The sequence below is a fragment of the Ananas comosus genome, linkage group 21 (assembly GCF_001540865.1).
Source record: "Ananas comosus cultivar F153 linkage group 21, ASM154086v1, whole genome shotgun sequence".
Taxonomy (NCBI): domain Eukaryota; kingdom Viridiplantae; phylum Streptophyta; class Magnoliopsida; order Poales; family Bromeliaceae; genus Ananas; species Ananas comosus.
Genome location: NC_033641.1, coordinates 977,492 through 997,171, shown reverse-complemented (window position 1 = coordinate 997,171; position 19,680 = coordinate 977,492). Strand labels below are relative to the sequence as shown.

General features: G+C 32.9%; 2 protein-coding genes across 7 annotated transcripts; one reads left to right on the top strand and one right to left on the bottom strand.

The window, feature by feature from the left end:
• Window positions 1,545–7,786, bottom strand: LOC109726864 (alpha-ketoglutarate-dependent dioxygenase alkB-like). 4 transcript variants are annotated; one of them, XM_020256686.1, is made up of 9 exons: window positions 7,731–7,784; window positions 7,620–7,700; window positions 7,350–7,513; window positions 5,392–5,747; window positions 3,668–3,806; window positions 3,212–3,278; window positions 3,004–3,125; window positions 1,999–2,405; window positions 1,545–1,909 (listed from the first exon to the last, which is right to left on the bottom strand). In XM_020256686.1, the coding sequence occupies exons 1-8, from the start codon at window positions 7,736–7,738 to the stop codon at window positions 2,266–2,268; spliced, it is 1,077 nt and encodes a 358-aa protein (XP_020112275.1). In that variant the 5' UTR covers window positions 7,739–7,784; the 3' UTR covers window positions 1,545–1,909; window positions 1,999–2,265. The 4 variants fall into 4 exon arrangements, with proteins under 4 accessions (XP_020112275.1, XP_020112273.1, XP_020112272.1 ...); XM_020256684.1 differs by having other exon boundaries at window positions 1,995–2,405; window positions 7,620–7,786; XM_020256683.1 differs by having other exon boundaries at window positions 7,620–7,786.
• On the top strand, window positions 8,533–12,878 carry LOC109726155. 3 transcript variants are annotated; one of them, XM_020255605.1, is made up of 6 exons: window positions 8,533–8,833; window positions 10,287–10,387; window positions 10,785–10,898; window positions 11,834–11,917; window positions 12,063–12,239; window positions 12,599–12,878. In XM_020255605.1, exons 1-5 carry the CDS (start codon window positions 8,575–8,577, stop codon window positions 12,117–12,119), a joined length of 615 nt encoding a protein of 204 aa, XP_020111194.1. In that variant the 5' UTR covers window positions 8,533–8,574; the 3' UTR covers window positions 12,120–12,239; window positions 12,599–12,878. The 3 variants fall into 3 exon arrangements, with proteins under 3 accessions (XP_020111194.1, XP_020111192.1, XP_020111193.1); XM_020255603.1 differs by having other exon boundaries at window positions 10,284–10,387; XM_020255604.1 differs by having other exon boundaries at window positions 10,284–10,387; window positions 12,596–12,878.

Here is a 19,680-nt window from a genome sequence, read left to right as displayed (position 1 = left end):
TTTTTAATCAAACTAACCTACTAAATCAGATTAAATATAAGGGCTTAAAATAAACTTAGCACAAGTTAATCTTATAAAAAATAAAATTTAATTTATATATATTCAATTTGGTCTAAAATTATTATTTTATTATTAAGTATGATACTAAAATAATGATAAATATTATATAATAAACTTTAAATAATAATTAAACATTTATGACGTTTGTAAAGATGAGATCGATATTTTGGACGGTGGAGATTAGATAAAAGATATTATTGAGGGTCAAAAGGTGTAGTGCATGAATTCCCGTGTATGCACATGGTGTACGCAACCATTTAAAATAGTTTGGGTATCCACAGATACCTACCTCCTTTTATAATACTGGGAGACCATAAATCTATGTTATTTGCTTTTGTCCCAGAGAAAAAGAGGGGCAAAAAAAAATAAAAATAAAAATAAAGGAGGAGACCATTCCCCTAAACCCACATCACCTGGTCATGTGGAAACACATCAACAAAAAACTTGCCCTAAATTGGGCCCTATGGACAAAATCAAAATTAGAAAAAAAAAAAAAGGCTAAAGTGCTTTTTTTTTTTTTGGTAATGACTTGAATCACTACTACCAATAACACATTGAACTCAAACTACCGGTTCAAAATACTTAAATTCAGTTGTTAGTATTAAAGTGTCCATCCGATGTGGGTCTATTGGAGCGACACTTGTTTAGACCTTGACATCCCCGTCAGATTTCATCCCTCGTTAAAGACTATCGAATGATATGAAATTTATCTCACACTTTTCAGTTGGCAGGTCAAGCTTGATATCAAATGTAACGATCCAGCTCACAACCACTAATAACTTATTAAATCTAAATCACCGACCCAAAATGCTTAGGTCTAGTTGTTAGTATTAAAGTTCCCATCCGATGTGGGACTATTGGGCATCACATTTTTGATCCTCAAACTTTGAAGCACATGACATTTTGGTCCTCAAACTATAACTAGTTGCTCAAAATTTTCCAAATTATTGCAATAAAGTCTGAGTCTCATTTAGTTGGTTAAATGTATGTTGCTAATGTAGTACTAATATGATAGTTATATAATTTATAATGTGGCAAGTATTAAAGACCACATCAACTACCTCATTAGTGAAATATCACCATCTAGTCAACTAAATTGCACTGTAGGACTTAATTGCAATAATTTAGAAAGTTTAATCCAAAATTTGCAACAAATTAAAGTTTTGATGACCAACATGCCACACACCTTAAACTCCGAGGACCAAATATGCAATTTAGCCTTTTAAAAAGAAGAGGGAAAAAAAAGATCTGCCCTAACTGATGGGCCTTTTCAGGTCTTGCGAACTGCTTCAAAACAATGTAGAAATTACAATTACATCATATCTTGTAGCAGCTGAAGAATAAAACATGCAAAATTCATCCACATCCCATTGGAAAACAGATAAACAGGCCAACGAAGTTGTCGAAGCCATGTTTACGAAACCAAATAAAACTTAAATTGCGAGGCTTGACAAAATTGTGAATAATAAAAGGTCCAAGGTGACTAAATATAAAATCTAAATTGTTTGTTCAGATAAAAAGAGTTCGCACTGCAACCAATCAGATATGAAAATGGCACCCACTTTTTGTTAGAAGATTATAAAAGCAAATTCAGTTAGCATGAGCATACATTTATAGTAAAGATAAAATAGTATATAAAAGCTGATACGAAGGAATGACTCTGCAGTACCGCAAACAACTTGATATTTCTGTTCACCTACTCGATTAATGAGTGGAATGAAATAAGACTTCAGTTACCTTTTCCGACACGCACAGCTCCGTTTCCCTGTAAAATACCTGAGGCTGTAGTGGAAACAAACAATTCTGAACATCACCAGCTTAGCCGAAATCTATGTTTAGTATCCAACACCTGCAACATCAAGCTTCAAATAGTTAAGTCGAAGTGCGAGAAATTTACTATCATTGAAACTGCGAAAGAGCGGAGAAAATCCAACCCACTGTTAGGGAGTTACAATGAGGAAACTGGAAATAGTGGAACTTGGAAAGTTCACATCTCCAAATTATGTTACTTTTCAAAGTCACGCCTTAAATTTCCGCTCCCACTTCAAACACTACGTAGCTCCACATTGGGGAAAAATTGTGCTCTCCTCTGCTATTTCTTCTCTTTACTCTTGCATCCGGATCCAACATGGGGATTGACTAGGGGGTTTAAGACAAGAAAAACCGGCTTTTTCAGCATACAAACTTGTGCACAGAAGTGCTGTACTAATTGACCTGTCGGATGTTGATGTTTATTCTTGAATTTCTAATATAGTCTGCATAACAACGGTCATCTTCAGCTGAAAATTGCGACAGAATTGCAGAGATCTCTGCATGGCCATCGTCCGTGAAGATTCTTGGCACTCCTGTAAAATATAAGCCATTCACGCCAATAAGATTCATAGCAGTTCATGATAGAACAATTGCCGAGGTGGTAGCAATAGCTATGTACAATTCATAACTATATAGTCAGCTAATTATTACACTTCAGAACGAGCCCTTGCAGAAGCCAAGTATAATTCCACATAACATGGGAATATATCCACATACAGCCGAAGAGAACAGTTAACCAATTAGTTCTCACATTATTGTTCAAAATATACATTAAACATGGATATTTTTAGCCTTCAATAGGTTAGAGGAAGATGAATCAACCAAAATCACACATTCTTGATTGGAGTGGCCAAGGTAGCGAGCAGCCTGAGAAGGACCAATTTACTAAAATATTTAGATTAGGTACTAAGTCTTGTTTGGCTACATTTAATTACATTTAATTAAAACTACAGGCAGACTTATCTATGCTTGTTATTGTTGGCTAGCTTGCAAACTCAACATAGAAAACAGTAAAAGAAAAAAAAAAAAAATAACGCATATGTATATGTTTCAAATGGTCCAACATTCGCCATAGTATTTGAGTTAAAAAAGAAAAAAGTGTAAGTGCAACAAAACAAGGGGAAAACTTACCATGGAAGCATTCCCTTGCTTCCCCGGCCATCAGCACAATGTCGCCGCTGCGCAAGAACATGGCGATTGGGACATCCTCTCTAGTCTTTCCTCCCAATAGAAATATAGCTTTGCAGCCCAGGCTGCAAAAGGAGAAATACAGAATGATGCGGTTCCGGTGCTATTCTAAAAAAAAAAAAAACTTACAGGAGCAGCAAAATAATAGTACCTTATGCTAACAATTGGTCTGGTCCAATCTAATTCCATGTCATCTAGGTGGCCACCAAGCATATCGCCTATTAAAGTTGAATGTGTTAAATAACATAAACATATATACAATAGAAAACTAAATTCCTACCTATATAGCTTGCATTACAAAAATTGCCCACTTCAAAGAAGTTTTTCTAATCCAACAAAACTACTACCATAAATTGGATGATTGCGCAACTTAAGATGCTGATATTTTAGTAAGAAACTGCACCTTCAAGTGGTATATTTGCAATAGAGATTTTACATGGGCATATTTGCACAGATACATATGTACAGCCCTAACAAAGATTTTTTTTTTCTGTTCCAGCAGTCTATTAGCAATAAGCCTACCAAACATTACCGGGATTATTGTATTGGTAGGTAGGGAAAAAAAAAAGGAAAAAAGAGAGAGTAAATCTCAATGACGATTGTATACTTGGACCAAAATAGTTCACAATTGCAGCTTCTGGATGGAAGTCCTCCCCAAATGGTAAGGCAGGAACTGCCATCTTCTTAGCAAGTGTACAAAGAGCATCTGGTATCTTGTTGTGCGGAAGAGAGACATCATAGTTGCGCTACAGAGATAGTAAAAAGAATAATCAATAATGCTTGACCAAATTACCAAAAGCTGGAAAGAATGAAGACATTAATACACAAAGACCAAAGAAATAAAGACAATAATGAAAATGAAGGCGCCCGCTTTCCTCAAGAATCAGGATATTTACCAAGGCATGTGGCGACTTCACGGTAATGAGCAATCATATTTGAAGGATAAGACGTCATTACTTAAGGTACTTAATAGCAAACAACTATTTGAAAATCTGAAAGTCGCCCCCAAAAAAACAAATCGAGCATGTTTCTAGTATGACAGATTGCCTCCTAACCACAATAAAACATCCTTGCCAGGATATTACACATTTGCAAACGTTTTCAGGATTCTAGAGCTTATCGTTTTGAATAAAACTACTGTGGGGAGCTCCTCAACAATGCCTCGCAAACTACTGTGGGGAGCTCCTCAACAACGCCTCACAAGGGAGTCCCCGATCCGCTGCCATATGTTAGTTTTGTCTCCATTCAAAGATTTGTTGTGTTTTTTAATACTAAAACCCAAAAAAATAAAACCATAGAAGGAAGGATTATAACCTTTGAATAGAGACAAAACTGACACATGACAGTGGATAGGGAGCTCCTGAGATATTGTTGGGGAGCTCCCCAGTGAAGCTTTTTTTTCTTATCTTTCCACATTTTTTTAACAACAATTGGTCAATATCTATGGTCCCATCATTCAGTCCAACAAAGTGGCTGATTAAAAGCCTAGTCTGTTTGATTTGGGGATAAAGCGGGATAACAAAAGTTATCCCCGCTATTCAGTCAAACGGGACATTTTTGGCTAGGATAAAATATCCCGGTCAAACCTAGCTATTCTCGATTATTCTGGAATAAGCTTAGGATAAACTATTCCACCCTTTTGGTGGAATAGTGCTATTCTAAAGTTTAATTCCAAGCTTTATTAATATTATAAGCTGAAATAAACTAAATTATGTAGACATGATATATTATATATTATAATAAATTTTTTTATTATAATATTATTAATTGTACTATATTAATACATATTATTTGTACTTAAATATTAAAATAAATTATTATAATAAATTATACTTAAATATTATAATAAATTATTTTTCTTATATTTAAGCAGGAGTAGAATTTGAAAAAAAATATTTTTATAATGAATAATTTGTACTAAATCATATTTTACAATAAATTATTATTATTAAATTATTTTTATAATAAATTATTTTATTAAATTATTTTTATAATAAATTGTTTTTATTAAATTATTTTTATTAAATTATTAAATTATTTTTATTAAATCATATTTTACATCATATGCAGCCATCACTTCTTTTGACTATCCTCTACTATTTCACAAAATTAACCAAACGTAGTTTAAATTATTCTTGAGAATAGCAGCATGACAAGCCAAACACAATTTTACTTTTATTCCTGACTATTCCGGAATAGTAAGCTATTCCAGGAATAAGAAAACTTATCCCAATGTTTGTTATCCCCAAACCAAACGGGTCCTAATGCTACTACCAAAGAAATAACCAAATTAAAAAAGCAATTATAAAAAGTGACCGAAAGCCTATGTACCTTAGACCAGTCAAACTGTAAACCAAGCGTGCTCCAACGAAGTTTCTTTAAAAGAGCTAATGCTGCTATTGATTTGCATGTCTCTACTCTATGCACGCTGGAAGTTTCCGCAAATAGAAATTTCTGGGAATGCGGACTACTTTTACTGCCATTCAGTTCATGGTCCACAAGTGTATCTGTATCTTCTGTTTCAATCAAAACCTTCTGATTTTGAGCAGCATTAAATAAACCATAAATTGGGCCATATATTGCTGTAAGATTAGTTCTATTGGGAGGTTGAGGAAAGGTTGCCAAGCTTTCCCTAATCCAGTAGCACTGTTCTTCAATGGTCAGGGCACTGGGAATGAAGAAAAATCCTATAAAAAAAGAAAAAAAATAATAAAAAAAACAAAAGTTCGACTATAAATGGGCTGAGTAGTTATGATTTACAAAAATTGTACGGATGTTGAAAAAAGTTCAACTACTTTATTCAATAAAAAAATCTCATAGCAAGGATGGCATGAACAAATTACTTACCAGATATACTAAGCATTATAAGTCAGAAGAACAACAAGCAACAAACATAAAGATCCTACTTTCAATGCTCCAAATGAATGCCTCAATATCCAATTTTCAGTTCATCGATTCAAAGCAACTGGTGTCAAAGGTAGTACAAAGCAATTAAATCTCATAATTTAGATTCAGCTATGGTCATTTATATAATTCACCTATACCAATACGAAAACTATACCTCCTATAATGTTCAACAAATAGTAATTAAGGTTATGGGATTCATGTCAAGATAGGTTGCATATAGTGAAAAAAAATAGAGGAATAACTTCATATTACTGGAAGGAGATAACAGTAGAATTTTGCAACAAAACAAATCCTGGAAAATAAGTAGAGCAACAATTTCTTTCCCACTCCTTGTAGAAACAAAATTGACTCTACTAATAACATCCTTTGATACCTGATTATAATATAGCATGTTATAGTCCTCTAAACCTATTAGAACTATCATCTACACAAATGCAAATCACTCCTGCATCCTACCAAATACTAAATCACCAAATTTGATTAAGTCTAGACACTAAGAATTGACAGTTTTTGCGTATAGTTTAGAAATATGAGTACATGATACAACTGAACCGATAAATCCAGTACACCTATAAATCCGTGGCTTCAAGCTCTAACCCTCTAGCCTGAGACTCACAAACAAACAAAGTAACAAAGCTAAAACCATTATCTACGGCTCTATGCTTGTTCAAACTGCATTTATCAATGTCCTTTACTCATTCAAGTGGTTTTATGATGCTAATTGGTAAGAGCAAATAACTAGCATAATCTTTCCAACTAAGAAGGATGCAGAAATAAACTGTAATTTTATAATTATATCTCCTTATAGCTCCTATAAATCATTAATCAGTACCCATCCATATTCTTCAAAATTGGAAGTATATAACCCGCATTCCAATTTAAACCTAGATATCCACGACGAATAATTATCAAATCCGAATGCAAAAACAGCATCAAAACACAAATTTGAAACCTAAATCAACAAACCAAGTCGATCCTCGAAATAAAACACAGGGCGATCGAAGACACCGCAATCTAGCTGGAGACTCACAAACATACAAAGTAACACAACTAAACCATTATCTACGGCTCTAGGCTTGTTCAAACTGTATTTATCAATGTCCTTTACGCATTCAAGTCGTTTTCTCATGCTAATTGGTAAGAGCTTGTAACTAGCATAATCTTTCCAATGAAGAAGGACGCGGAAATAATCTGTAATTTTATAATTATATCTCCTTATATGCCCCTGTAAATCATTAATCTGTATCATATTCTTCAAAATTGCTAGCATATAGCCCATATACTAATTTAAACCTAGATCTCCACCAACGAAAAATTCTCAAATCCAACACAAAAACAGCATCAAAACACTCAAACGAACTTTGAAACCCAAATCAACAAACCAGGTCGATCGTCGATACAAAACACGGGGCGATCGAATCCATCGCAATCGAAGCGCAGGATCCCGGTGGGGAGATCTCGCCCGCTCGCGAAGCTATCGAGAACGGCTTTGAAATCGACCACGTCCGAGAGATCCGTGGGCTTGGTCCCCGACGTCGTCTTCATCCTGCGATCGAAACACCATCACGAACCCTAGCGAGGGAGGTTCTGGGGGGAGAGGAAAGAGGATTCTAGGGTGGTTTATTAGGGTTTTGTTAGGGTTTTGGAGGGACCTGGATTTGGGGCGGTGAGGGAGGGTTTTGTAGAGCTTGTATCGCTTCTCCGCGCCGCGAAACGCTGTTCTCTCCGCCGCGGCCGCGGCCGCGGCCGCGTTCTCCGCCGCGCCGTACATCGCCGCCGCGTTCGCGGTGCGTTCCGAGTATAAAAATTTCACACACGAGGAAAAGGACCAAATGAGAGGGGTTAAAACGCGATTTTCAGTGGGGCAGTTTTACAGCACGCCCCCTGTACTTCTAGTGTTCCGTTTTAACATTTTTCTTTTATTTATTTTTGTAAATTTTCTTTTTCAATTTTCATTTCAAGAAAAACTAGTTTTTTCAAAAAAAAAATTTCCAAATTTCATGATAAAAATTAGTTTTTTTATTTTTTGAAATTTTTTTAGAAAGACAAAAAAATCTACATTTTATAAAATTTGGAAAGAAGTTTTCCAAAAACACTAGTTTTATATATCTTTTTTTTTCTAAAAATTAGAAGATAAATTATTGACATTGAATTTTCAATCTCTTAATCGAAAATCTGAATATTATTCACTAAAATATTATCTAATTGTACTACACAGTGATATTATTTATTTTATAAAAAAATTAAATAAAAATATGTGATTGGAAATGGCCTTTTCAACTTCACATATTCACCTTTTTAATTTGCTTGTGATTTTGTAAAATTAGAATATTTAAGTCAAACAAATTTAAAATTTATTAATAATTTATCAAATTTACTAATTTATTTACTTATTATTAAAAAAAAAAAAAACTAGAGTTAAGAGGTCTGTTTCTTAATCGGCTATAATGAAGGGGTTTTGTCGAAAATTAAAGTTGAGGGGTCAGTTTCAAAAGATCTATAGTTGAGGGGTTCTCGACACATTTTTACCCTATATAAGATGACCCCACCGTTCTACAAATTAACGGCTCCCAAAAGCGTTCGAAGCGAAAAATATCAACACCAACAATGGCGTGTCGAACCCTAACAACGCGCTCCCTCCTCCTCCTCTCCGACCCATCGTGGCGCCTCTCCCCTCGATCCCCACCCCCCCACCTCCTCCTCCTCCGATCTAGGGTTAGGGTTCCGCGCTCCGGCTCCGCCGCCGCGGCCGCTCCCTTGCGCTGCTCCTATGGCGGCGAGGCCGCCCCGTCGTCGTCGTCGTCCCCCGCGCCCAACCCCGACGAGCAGGGCCCGCCGCAGGAGGCCGTGCTCAAGGCCATTTCGGGTGAGACCTCGATCGTATCCTCTTGATTCGTTTCAATTGCTTCATATGGACAACTTTTGATGTATGTGTAGTGGTAACGATTCTGAGTTGTTGCTCATGATGAGCGGAGTCGATCACTATAGAGTCCATCTTCGCAGAAATGAGTGCGAAGTGGAAGAAATTTTCTCTGCATATAGTGATAAATTTGGAATTTTGAGGTGCTTTTGGTGGAATTGATAGGAATGATTTATTAGATTCTCACTTAGTCATGCTTGTATGATTCATTTTCTCATAGAAGTTAGTATAATTCATAGCTTTGCATAGATTTAGCCAAGCAATATTGAGATTTTCACGGGCGGTGGTGGAATTGAATATGTTGATGTCTATCTCAATCGAGCATTCCTTAATCGAGCATGGCTTGTGTGTTCGAAGATATGAGATCATGTCAAGGCGTGGGGAAACCTAGATGAGAACAGTAATTTACTAAAGGGAAAACTTCAAAAAACCTCCCTATGGTTTCATACTTTATCACTTTATTACCCTGTGGTTTAAAGTGTATCAAGTTAGTACCCTGTGGTTTTTCACTTTATCACTTTAGTACCCTGTGGTTTAAAGTGTATCAAGTTAGTACCCTGTGGTTTTGCATTTTATCATTTTAATACCCTATGATTTTAATTTTGTATCAAGTTAGTACCCTGTGGTTTTTAAACCAGAGGGTACTAAAGTGATAAAGTGAGAAACCACAGAGTGCTAAAGTGATAAAATGCAAAACCACAGGGTACTAACTTGATACACTTTAAACCACAGGGTACTAAAGTGATAAAGTGATAAACCACAGGGTACTAACTTGATACATTTTAAATCACAGGGTACTAAAGTGAAAAAAAGTGTAACCACAAGGGGGGTTTTTGAAGTTTTCCGTTTACTAAACTAAGATATAAACAACTTTTGGCTTGCTTTCTGCAGTATTTAGTTATATATTCCAGTGTATCCTTACTTGGAACCTGATGATTTCAGTATAAAACTGAATTATGTCTTATGATCTTCAGCATTTCCTTTTCCATGCAATGATCACTTTTGGAGTTACTATGTAAGGAATCGTTAACATGTATGGACTACACAACAAGCTGTCGAGTAGATTACGAGCAATCTAAAACTAGTTTTAAGAAACTTAGGACAGTTTGAGATATTTTCCGATATCCTTCATCTTTCGAATAGCCAAGTCTGTCTTAGGATTATCCTGTGTATAAACAGCTGCTAGGTGCAGTTCCTATTGCTTGTTTAGTTTTGTTCAAGCTCATTGCTAATTTTCTGTTGAAGTTAACACTTTCGAACTCTCTCATTATCATGATGAAAAGATAATTTCTTTGAAAATCATAGTCGTCGCATAGTAAAGAAGTTCAAAGCTTTTAAAGAATTACTTTTATACTGTTATCAAATTCTCTTTCTGAGTTCTCTTTGTTGAATCCAGAAGTATCCAAATCTGAAGGGAGAGTTGCACAAACTACAAATGTTGTTATCGGTGGTACTGTGACAGATGATGCTACTGATGAATGGATTGTGCTGGATCAGAAGGTATGAATTTTGCTGGGCTTTTGGGTTTCGTTGTGGCTGTCTTGTGCACTCTCGTACCAGTGATATTTTGAATAATGCTTTTTGGTTGGTTTACATGCAGTGATGATTATCATGCTGTTCGTAGAAAACACGTATTAGACCAGGAAATATTTACCTTGATTGATTTTTCTTTTTGCTGTTTCTTTCATGGCAAATATAATGATACTTATATGATATTATGAATACAGGGAAGTTAGTTTTTCCAGCTATTGAGAACGTGACGCTACTTTAATTAGAAATATTTGTAGCTAGTAAAATGAATTTATTTGGGACAGCTTGGAACTTTGTGTAGTTACTCCCTTTATTAGGAAAAATTAGAACTTCATTTGCTATTGGAAATGTATTGTTGATTTTACAGGTCAATTCATATCCCATGGTTAGAGGGTTTACTGCAATTGGTACTGGAGGTGATGATTTTGTCCGAGCAATGGTTGTTGCCGTTGAATCTGTTCTCCAAGAACCAATTCCAAAGGTTTGTGCTTATTTAATGTTACTTTGAATTTTAATGATATATTGCACTTAAATAGGTTCATTTGAGGGAGTAACTCAGGTTATTTTCCACAGACTACCCCTCTCAAAACACACACAAACACATTGTAAGTACAAAGCAAGGAAGTTAAGGAGAGAGTGTAAATCCTGCACTCCTTTTTAGCTGTGTCAGACAGAACTATTTGCCTATTTTCAGGCATATATTTTCCTGTTCCATCAGTTTCTGTCATGGTTGTAAGCATCAAAAGCTTGGGTGTAAGCAGCTAGGAAGTTTCTACATGTTTAGAAGCTTGTTAAGAGTTTTTTTCTTCTCTAAATTTATAGGAGAATCTCAATTTTCGTAATAGCAGCAATTAACACAACATTTGAATAGACTAGTTTTCATTCCATAATCATGAAGACTAAAGGGGAAAAAAAGGGAAAACAGGGTAATAGTATTTAGAACAAATAGAAAATTCGAGCAATATAAATTTCTGTCATGTTCTCATAGTATGTTGAATTCTTTTTTGCTTATTTGATTGACAAGTTATATCAGATGTACTCAGATGATAAAGCGAGTGAATTGCAACAACAATAATGTGCTTCTATATCCTTACGTCTGGCCGTATTTAGGTGTTGTTCCTTCGAGGAATCTTTAGGCTTCCTACTGGAATAGTCCGGCCCACCGGATTGATTGAACACGCATTCTTGGCCTAGAAAAGTTTATATAAGATTAATAGTTCATATATTTGTACCACAATGTCGCCTGTAGAGTATGATATATATTATTCATAGAATGATAAAGTTCTGTTTTGGTTTGTCAATTTATTCATTATCAGTTATTATTTTACTCCATGCAGTTTTCTGGCGTGTCGTTAATTTCTTTTGCATTCTCCGGTAATTTTGTAAACGTTATTCCTTTTTATCCAATTTATATAGGGTCAGGTATCTCAGAAATTATCTTCAAGGGGAAAGTATGTGTCTGTAAACATTGGGCCTATTCGTGTTGTCTCCAGTGAGCAGGTACCTAAATTGCCTTCCAATAAATGTGAACGTTTCACACCTTTATGGGGGGAAATAAGATCATACTTTGAACTGATGCTTCCAAATCAATTAACAGAGTTAGGGTGCTAAAGCTTCTTTCTCTATTATGATTGTTCTTAATCAGGTTCAAGCCGTGTATAATGCCATGAGAAGAGATGATAGGATGAAGTACTTTTTGTAGACTCTGCATACCTATTTATATGCTTTCAACACCTCTCACGGTTCCAGATTGTCGCCTTCTTGTAGCAGCACTCTTAGCATTCATATGCTAATGCAATTTATCTCGTTTGTGAGGTCTCAGGTAATACTTTGGTTCTGTTAGTTTCAGTTGTTAGACCTCTATTTTCTTCTGAGTTTCTGGTTGAGTAGAGCTATTTGGGAAAAAAAAAAAACCCTAATTGCTACTTTTGTTTAAACCCAATTTAAATGCTCTCGGTAGCTTCCTAGTTTGAAGCTTAAAACTGCAGTTTCTGATCTTGGTTCATAGCTAGAAACACGAGTTTTTTTTTTTTTTTTTTTTAACTAAATGTATTGCTTCTGCTTCAAATAAGTTGTTCTAGAAGCCAGGTCAAACAAAGCAACTATGCTAAAAGCAATTTCTCTTCAAAAATAAATCATCATTTTGGTTATTTACAGTTTATATAATCTGGTTCTTAGCAGGTTGGAGTTTACTGCTCAAGAGGAAAGCACAATGAAAGGCCATTTGTTGTTTCCATCAATTCCCAAAAAATCCAGTAACTATCCTGTATATCTAGTTATTTGCTCTAACATTTGCTGTTAACTATAAGACTTGATGATTTTGATTACCATTGTAGCATAGGTTCAAATCTGTCGGTTTTTCGTGCTACCATGTTGAGCATAGGATGATGTTGTTAGTGGCTAAATGCAGTTGATCACATTAGGAAAAATATATAAAAAGAAAATGTATGTTTAGTTCGAATGCTTCGTGCTTCCACTTTGTTTTCAGTGATACGATATCTGAATCGACGATTGACAGCATCAAACACGATCTATAATATTGAGTCTTAGTATTCAATTTGACCCTCTCAAATCAATTTTTAGGAATCCTTATTATCATTTATTTTAGGGTTAATTTCATACAGGTCCCTGTAAATATAGCAAATTGTAAATATAATCCTATAAAGTTCAATTTTCATATGTTGTTCTATAGAAGTCCTAATATTTTTAAATTTGTCATTCTAGTTTGTTACCGTTAAAATGTTGTTTATTTTATACGTGAAATGATCTTTTTGACATTACAAATATGTTTCTCCAAAAGCCCCAACTGTTAATTGAAGAGGGGTAAAATGGTCAATTCATCTTATTAATTAACTAGGGTTGAGTATTTTATCTATGGTTAACTAATTTTTTCTAACGGATCTTAACGGTACGGACATATTTGAAAGCATCAAAATTTTTGCAGAGATAATATATGAGAGTTGAACTTTGTAGGAATATATTTGCAATTTACTATATTCGCAGGGACCTGTATGAAATTAACCCTTTATTTTAATAGCAGATGGAAATCATTTGTTAGTTTAACCGTGTTGAGTCATTTGAATTAGTTGAAATATTTTATATAAAGGGTTAATTTCATACAGATTTCTGCAAATATAGTAAATTACAAATATATTCTTACAAAGTTCAACTTTTATATATTGTTTCTGCAAAAATTCTAATATTTTCAATTGTCCCCGCTGTTAGAATCCATTAGAAAATTTTAATTAACCATAGGTTAAATGGTTAATTCTGGTTAATTTATGAGATAATTTTATATTATACTGTTGTGGTTTTTGGAGGGGCATATTTGTGATGGCAAAATTGACATTTCACTTAAAATATAAACAGTTCTATAACGGTAACAAACCAGAGGGATATATTTGAAAATATTAGAACTTTTATAAAGATAACACATGAAAGTTGAAATTTATAGGACTATATTTGTAATTCACTATGTTTGCAGGGACGTGAATGCATTAATCCTTATATATAAAATACTTCGCACTATCTAGGACGAGATTAATATTTTTATCTAGAATTGTAGAATTATATTTATTTACTTTTGTGACGCTCTTTTTTTTTACTTTTTTTTTTTTGCTGTTTATTTTGAGGCTATTGATTATAGGAAAATTTTCTTCAATACCCTTCCAAGTAGTTCTAATTTCATGAATGCCCTTCAAAATTTTAAATTTTCATATTTGCCCTCCAAAAGTATGAAAAAGTTTCAAAAATACCCTCACTACTTGCAATCTGTTCTATTAGTTTCAAAATATCAATTTTACCCTCTATTTTAATTTAATCACCACTCTCACAATTTTTTTTTTTTTGAATATATGGAGACCCCCTCAATTACAACCCATTCCATTGTGAAATAGCCTCCTAAATTTAACTTTTTAATTAAAGTCTTCTTAAATTTTCTTTAAATTGAATGATTTTTTATTATTAAATTAGAGATTTTATCTAATCCATTAATGATCCAAACAAATTTAATAATTTTAATAACTTCGTAGTATATAAAATTAAATAAGTTTATGTTCAAAAAGAAAAATTAATAAAAACTTCAAGTATTTACTTAAATGATCTATAGTTGATAGTTTTAGTATAAATATCAAAAAATAGGTGAAAAAAGTTTGATTTTTAAACAAAAAGTGACAAATTAAGGGTAAAATGGTAATTTCATATTTTGAAATAAAATAAAAAAATGCTATGTTAACGGAAGTTAGTAAATAATAACTGTGAGGATATTTATGAAAAAAATATTGTATTTAGAGCGGTATTTGTGAAATTTAAAAAATTAAAAGGGTATTTACGGTAGGGTACAAATGAAATTAATTCATTATTTTCTTAGTACATGATGTGAACTTTTCTATGACTTCTTATTTTCTTTTAGTACATGATGTGAACTTTTCTATGACTTCTTACTATAGTCTAACCATTACAGAGGTTTTTTTTTTTTTTTTTTTGGATACATGATGGCTAAGGCCAACATTTGGTTGCCTAATTCCATCATTCATTGATGGTCAACAAGTATGAAGATGCTTGTGAGGGTTCTGCACGTGTTTCGTGTGCATTTCACACGTGAATTTAAGAGACCTCGTGAGTTAACTTAACTTACAAGTTTGGTTCCGTCTGTTCTCGGGCTGTTTGATTGTATGTAGTTATAGTTGTACTGTAGCTCTATTTATATACAAATTTAAATTTATTGTTTAATTTGATACATTTGAATTCAACTGGGCTGTCAACGAGCTAAACACAAGCTAGCTCGTTAAAGTATTGAGTCGAAAAATTCGGCTCGTGTTTGGCTCGTTAATAAACTAGCCGAACACGAGCTGGCTCACAAGCCGGCCAACGAACAATAAGTTAAAAGAATTAGATTAGATATATCCTCATTTATTAACTGGCTAAACACGAGCCGAATATAAATCGGCTTATGAATAAAAAATTTAAAAAGATTAGAAAGAATATAAATAAAAAATAAATTTAAAAAATCTTACTCGTCGTATTTTGATCTAATGGTTGAAATTTTATATATAAATGTACTATTTTATTATTAAGTTGGGCTTTATATATAGGTTGGGCTAAAAATCAAATAATAAAAATTTATATTATATACATATATACTTATTTATTTATATAAAAATAAAATATATATATATATTCGAGCTGTTATCGAGCCGAACACGAGCGAGCTGATCCCATCTCGTCAAAATTTCAGCTCGTCCTTGGCTCATTTACTAAACGAGTGATTCGATCTCGAGCTCATTCCGAGCCCAACACGAGCTGCCTTGCGAACAGCGAGTTAAATTGCCACCTCTAGTTTGAAGTACGTTCATATTGTTTATAGTTCCAGCTACATCAATTAAAGAAATAAATTTTAAATAAAAAATAAATATTTTCCTTTTTTTTTTTTTGATGAGAGAGAGAAAGATAGTATATGCTATCCGCTTCATTTATTTTTTTTAGAAACAAACTTAACTGAAAATATGAATTAATTAGAATTCGAACTTAGGATCTTTGAATACCAACCACTAATTTTTTTGTCACTTAATAATGTTAGTTGGACCGACCGTCCTTAGAGCAAGTGGCAAAAGGTTTGGTGGTTGGTACCCGAGACCCAAATTCGAATCCTAGTTGATTCACATTTCTAGCTAAGTTTATTTCTAAATGAAATAAAGCGAAACAGATAGCGTGCTACCTATCTCTCAAAAAAAAAAAAAAAAAAAAGTTAGTTGGCTAATTTAATCAGTTCATTGATGGTTAACAAGTAGGAAGGTTCTCGTGATGGTTCTACACGTGTTTTGTGTGTATTTCACACGTGAATTTAAATAAAAGACCTTCAACTAACTTATATGTTACGCGTACAATTTTGGCTGCATTGACTGTATCTTTGAGTACCTATTTCGTCGTATATAATTATAGCTGTACTACAATTATAATTACATACAGATCTAAATCTATTGTTTGGTTTGAAATATTTAAATTCAATTGCTCCAGTAAGAATTGCACAAGGAGGCTCAACTATAGCGGTTAGAATTACGTCTAAATTAGTCGCAATTCCAGCTACAGCAGGTAAATTTATCTCTTCAATAACTTTAAAATTAGAAAAATATATTTATTTTTTACATAAGCGGTAATCTCATCACCACATATATAAAATGATAAAGTTTTATAAATGCACTCTAAATCGTATATAACTAAACAAATTACTTATAGTTACAGCACTTTATACTATAACTAAAATAGACAATATGTATGTAATTTTAAGGAACTATTGTATTTTCAATCCTATGCATAGCTACACTATATTAATAACTATATTTAACCAAATAGTTTATTTTTGAAACATGTTGCTTTTTTTTTTTTTTTTTTCTTTGTGACAGTTAATTTTGAGGCTCTTTGATGGTAAGATAAGGTTGCGCAAAACTCATTAATTTTCTTAGTACATGGCACTAACTCATCACTTATGTTGCCTAAACTTAGAAACATTGTTGGGTCAATGTTCAAAGAATTAGGGCACAAGCTCTATAAGTAGAAATTTCCTAGTCATTATTATTATACATGCATATATATATAGTCTTAGAAGCATGAATTTTCTTTTCCATGTGCACATGCAAGACTAAGTCCAGTCCACCATAATTGATCACATCCTCAAAACTTTTTAAAAAATAAAATAAAATAAAATAAAATAAATAAAATAAAATAAAAAAATGGTCCTTCATCCTCATAAATTGCAGTTTAAGGTGGTAATTTTCTTCAAGGTACCAACCACATGAAAAGTTCTAGAACCTCATCTAGAAGATGAGAAGAGAGAAAAATATATATATATAAAATTACAAGTTAGTTATATCTATATCAAAAGAATTTCTATACATTACCTTTTTTTTTTTTATTTAATGACCATTCCTAGTGTACGTAGTTTTCTTTGAAAGATAGATTAGTCGACCGCCAGTGCTTAGAGCAGCCAGCTGTACAAGAGGATCTGAATTTCAAATCACGCTTCGTGCAATATAGGATGTGTGCACTGATCTATGAACATCTTAGGGACCATTTGGTTTAATGTAATTAAAAATACAGTGCAGTTGAAAATACGGTAGTTATAACTATACGTGTCTCGTTCGGATGGAAGCACTAAAAAGTGCTGTAATTATAAATAATTCGTTTGATTGCATATAGTTGAGAAGTGTATTTGTAAAATTTTATCACTTTATATGTATTGGTTGTGTGATTACCTTCAAAATAAAAAAAGAAAAATATTAAGGAGGTAAGCTTATCTCTTGTTTAAAGTTATTTTTGTCAATTAATTTGCACATTATTCCAACTGCGCTCCTCTTACAATTTCAACTGCAACAATTGGATTCAAACATATCGAATCAAATGCTGGATTTGAATTTGCACATAGTTACAACTGTAGTACAATTGCAACTACATGCAATCAAACATCCCTTGTGAGTTTACAGCCACAAGAAGATTTGAATAATCCACACATTATTCATTATTGATTAAGAAATTTATAACTTGTTTGTAGTGAAATGAAAATTCTACCCTATTAATTTCCTTTGTTTGGTTGGGGGTTAAGGGGTGGAATAACCCCTTAACCCCCATATTATCCCCAAACACCCCAAAAATAGGTGGGGTTAGCTAATTCCACCTCAAATTGGCTATTCTAGGTTAGCTAACCCCACCAAACCCCAACCAAACACTATTTTCTATTCATAATAATTCACTATCCTTCTTATCCCACATACTCTAACCAAATACTATTTTTCACTATTCTGGACTAACTCTAACCTCCAACCAAACACAAAAATACTCTAACCCCAGCTTAACCCTGAACTTAACCCTATCCCTGAAATAACTAGTTTTTTCTTAACCCCGAACCAAACGGATGGGTTTTAATTAACTTCATTATACTCTTGTGAAAAATAAAAGAAGGCATGGTGGTGTAGTTATGTTTGATATTTTAGACATATTTTTGGAGTTGAATATTAGTGTCCTTATTAATTGACCTAGTTTGGATTTTTTTTTTTTNCCTTAACCCTGAACTTAACCCTATCCCTGAAATAACTAGTTTTTTCTTAACCCCGAACCAAACGGTAGCTAAGAGAGTTGGAATCAAATTGACCTTTTTTTTTTTTTTGAAACTTTTCAACTTTTCTGATGTTTCCTCAAATGCAAAACTTGTTATTAAGTTTGAATCTTTATCTTAACAATTTTTTCCGCGTTACATATAATAAAAAAGTATGATAAAAATATTACCTATTTATTTTTATAATTTGTTTACTGGCGTCCTGAACTCTGAAAATCTCGAATACTAAAATCGCCAACTTGGATTTGAACTTGGGACTTCAAAAGCTTTAAATTGAGTATCTTAGAGGTAGGGTGCATGTTATGGACTCTTGATAACTTATTTACAATGTATCAATTTTTATTAAAATAATTTATTACCTTTTTTATTTTAATTTTAGAAACTTCCTTTGTTTTAGATTTTTTTTCGTAAATAAAATATAAATTATGCCTACATACAAAAAACTCTTCTGTAGATACTTACTTTTTTACTTTGTTTTTTCTCTGGCATTCAAAAACTTACATTTTTTTTCCTTTAAAATTTTAAAAATATATTTAGAGAATTATGATATTAATGGAGATGGTAAAATGACAAAGTTATCCTTACTTACTAAAAATAATATATTTTTAAATATATTTTTATCATTTTTATCGATATTTTTAGTAGAAATATGAAATATATATAATAGTTACCTAGCTAACAGGAGAGGACAAAATGTATCAACTTAAAATTTTAAAGAGGTGAAATATATATAAATTTTTGAAAATTAAGAATATTTACAATTTTTTTTGTATTTTAGCCTATAAAGAAATGCGCGTTTAGAATTGCTTATGAGTTAATTACTCTAATTAAAATATTTAAATTTTACTTAAGGGATATGTATATGTATTCACGTGCATGGAAACGCATATAATTGTTGAAAATAAGACCAAATTATTTGGTGGAAAATTAGGTACTTGGAAGGATCATTAACTACTTTTGTTTTTATTCTTGATAAACACATGTTAGCTACATTATTAATGATATAAATATAAGTTTCTTGGGTTGTTAACATCTATCGAAATTTTCAAACCCTAAACTAAACCATTTACGATCCAAAAATATTACCAGAATACGGGTCGCAGTTTTATTCAACCATTGAATTGAGCGACGTTAGTATGACATACGTAATTATTAT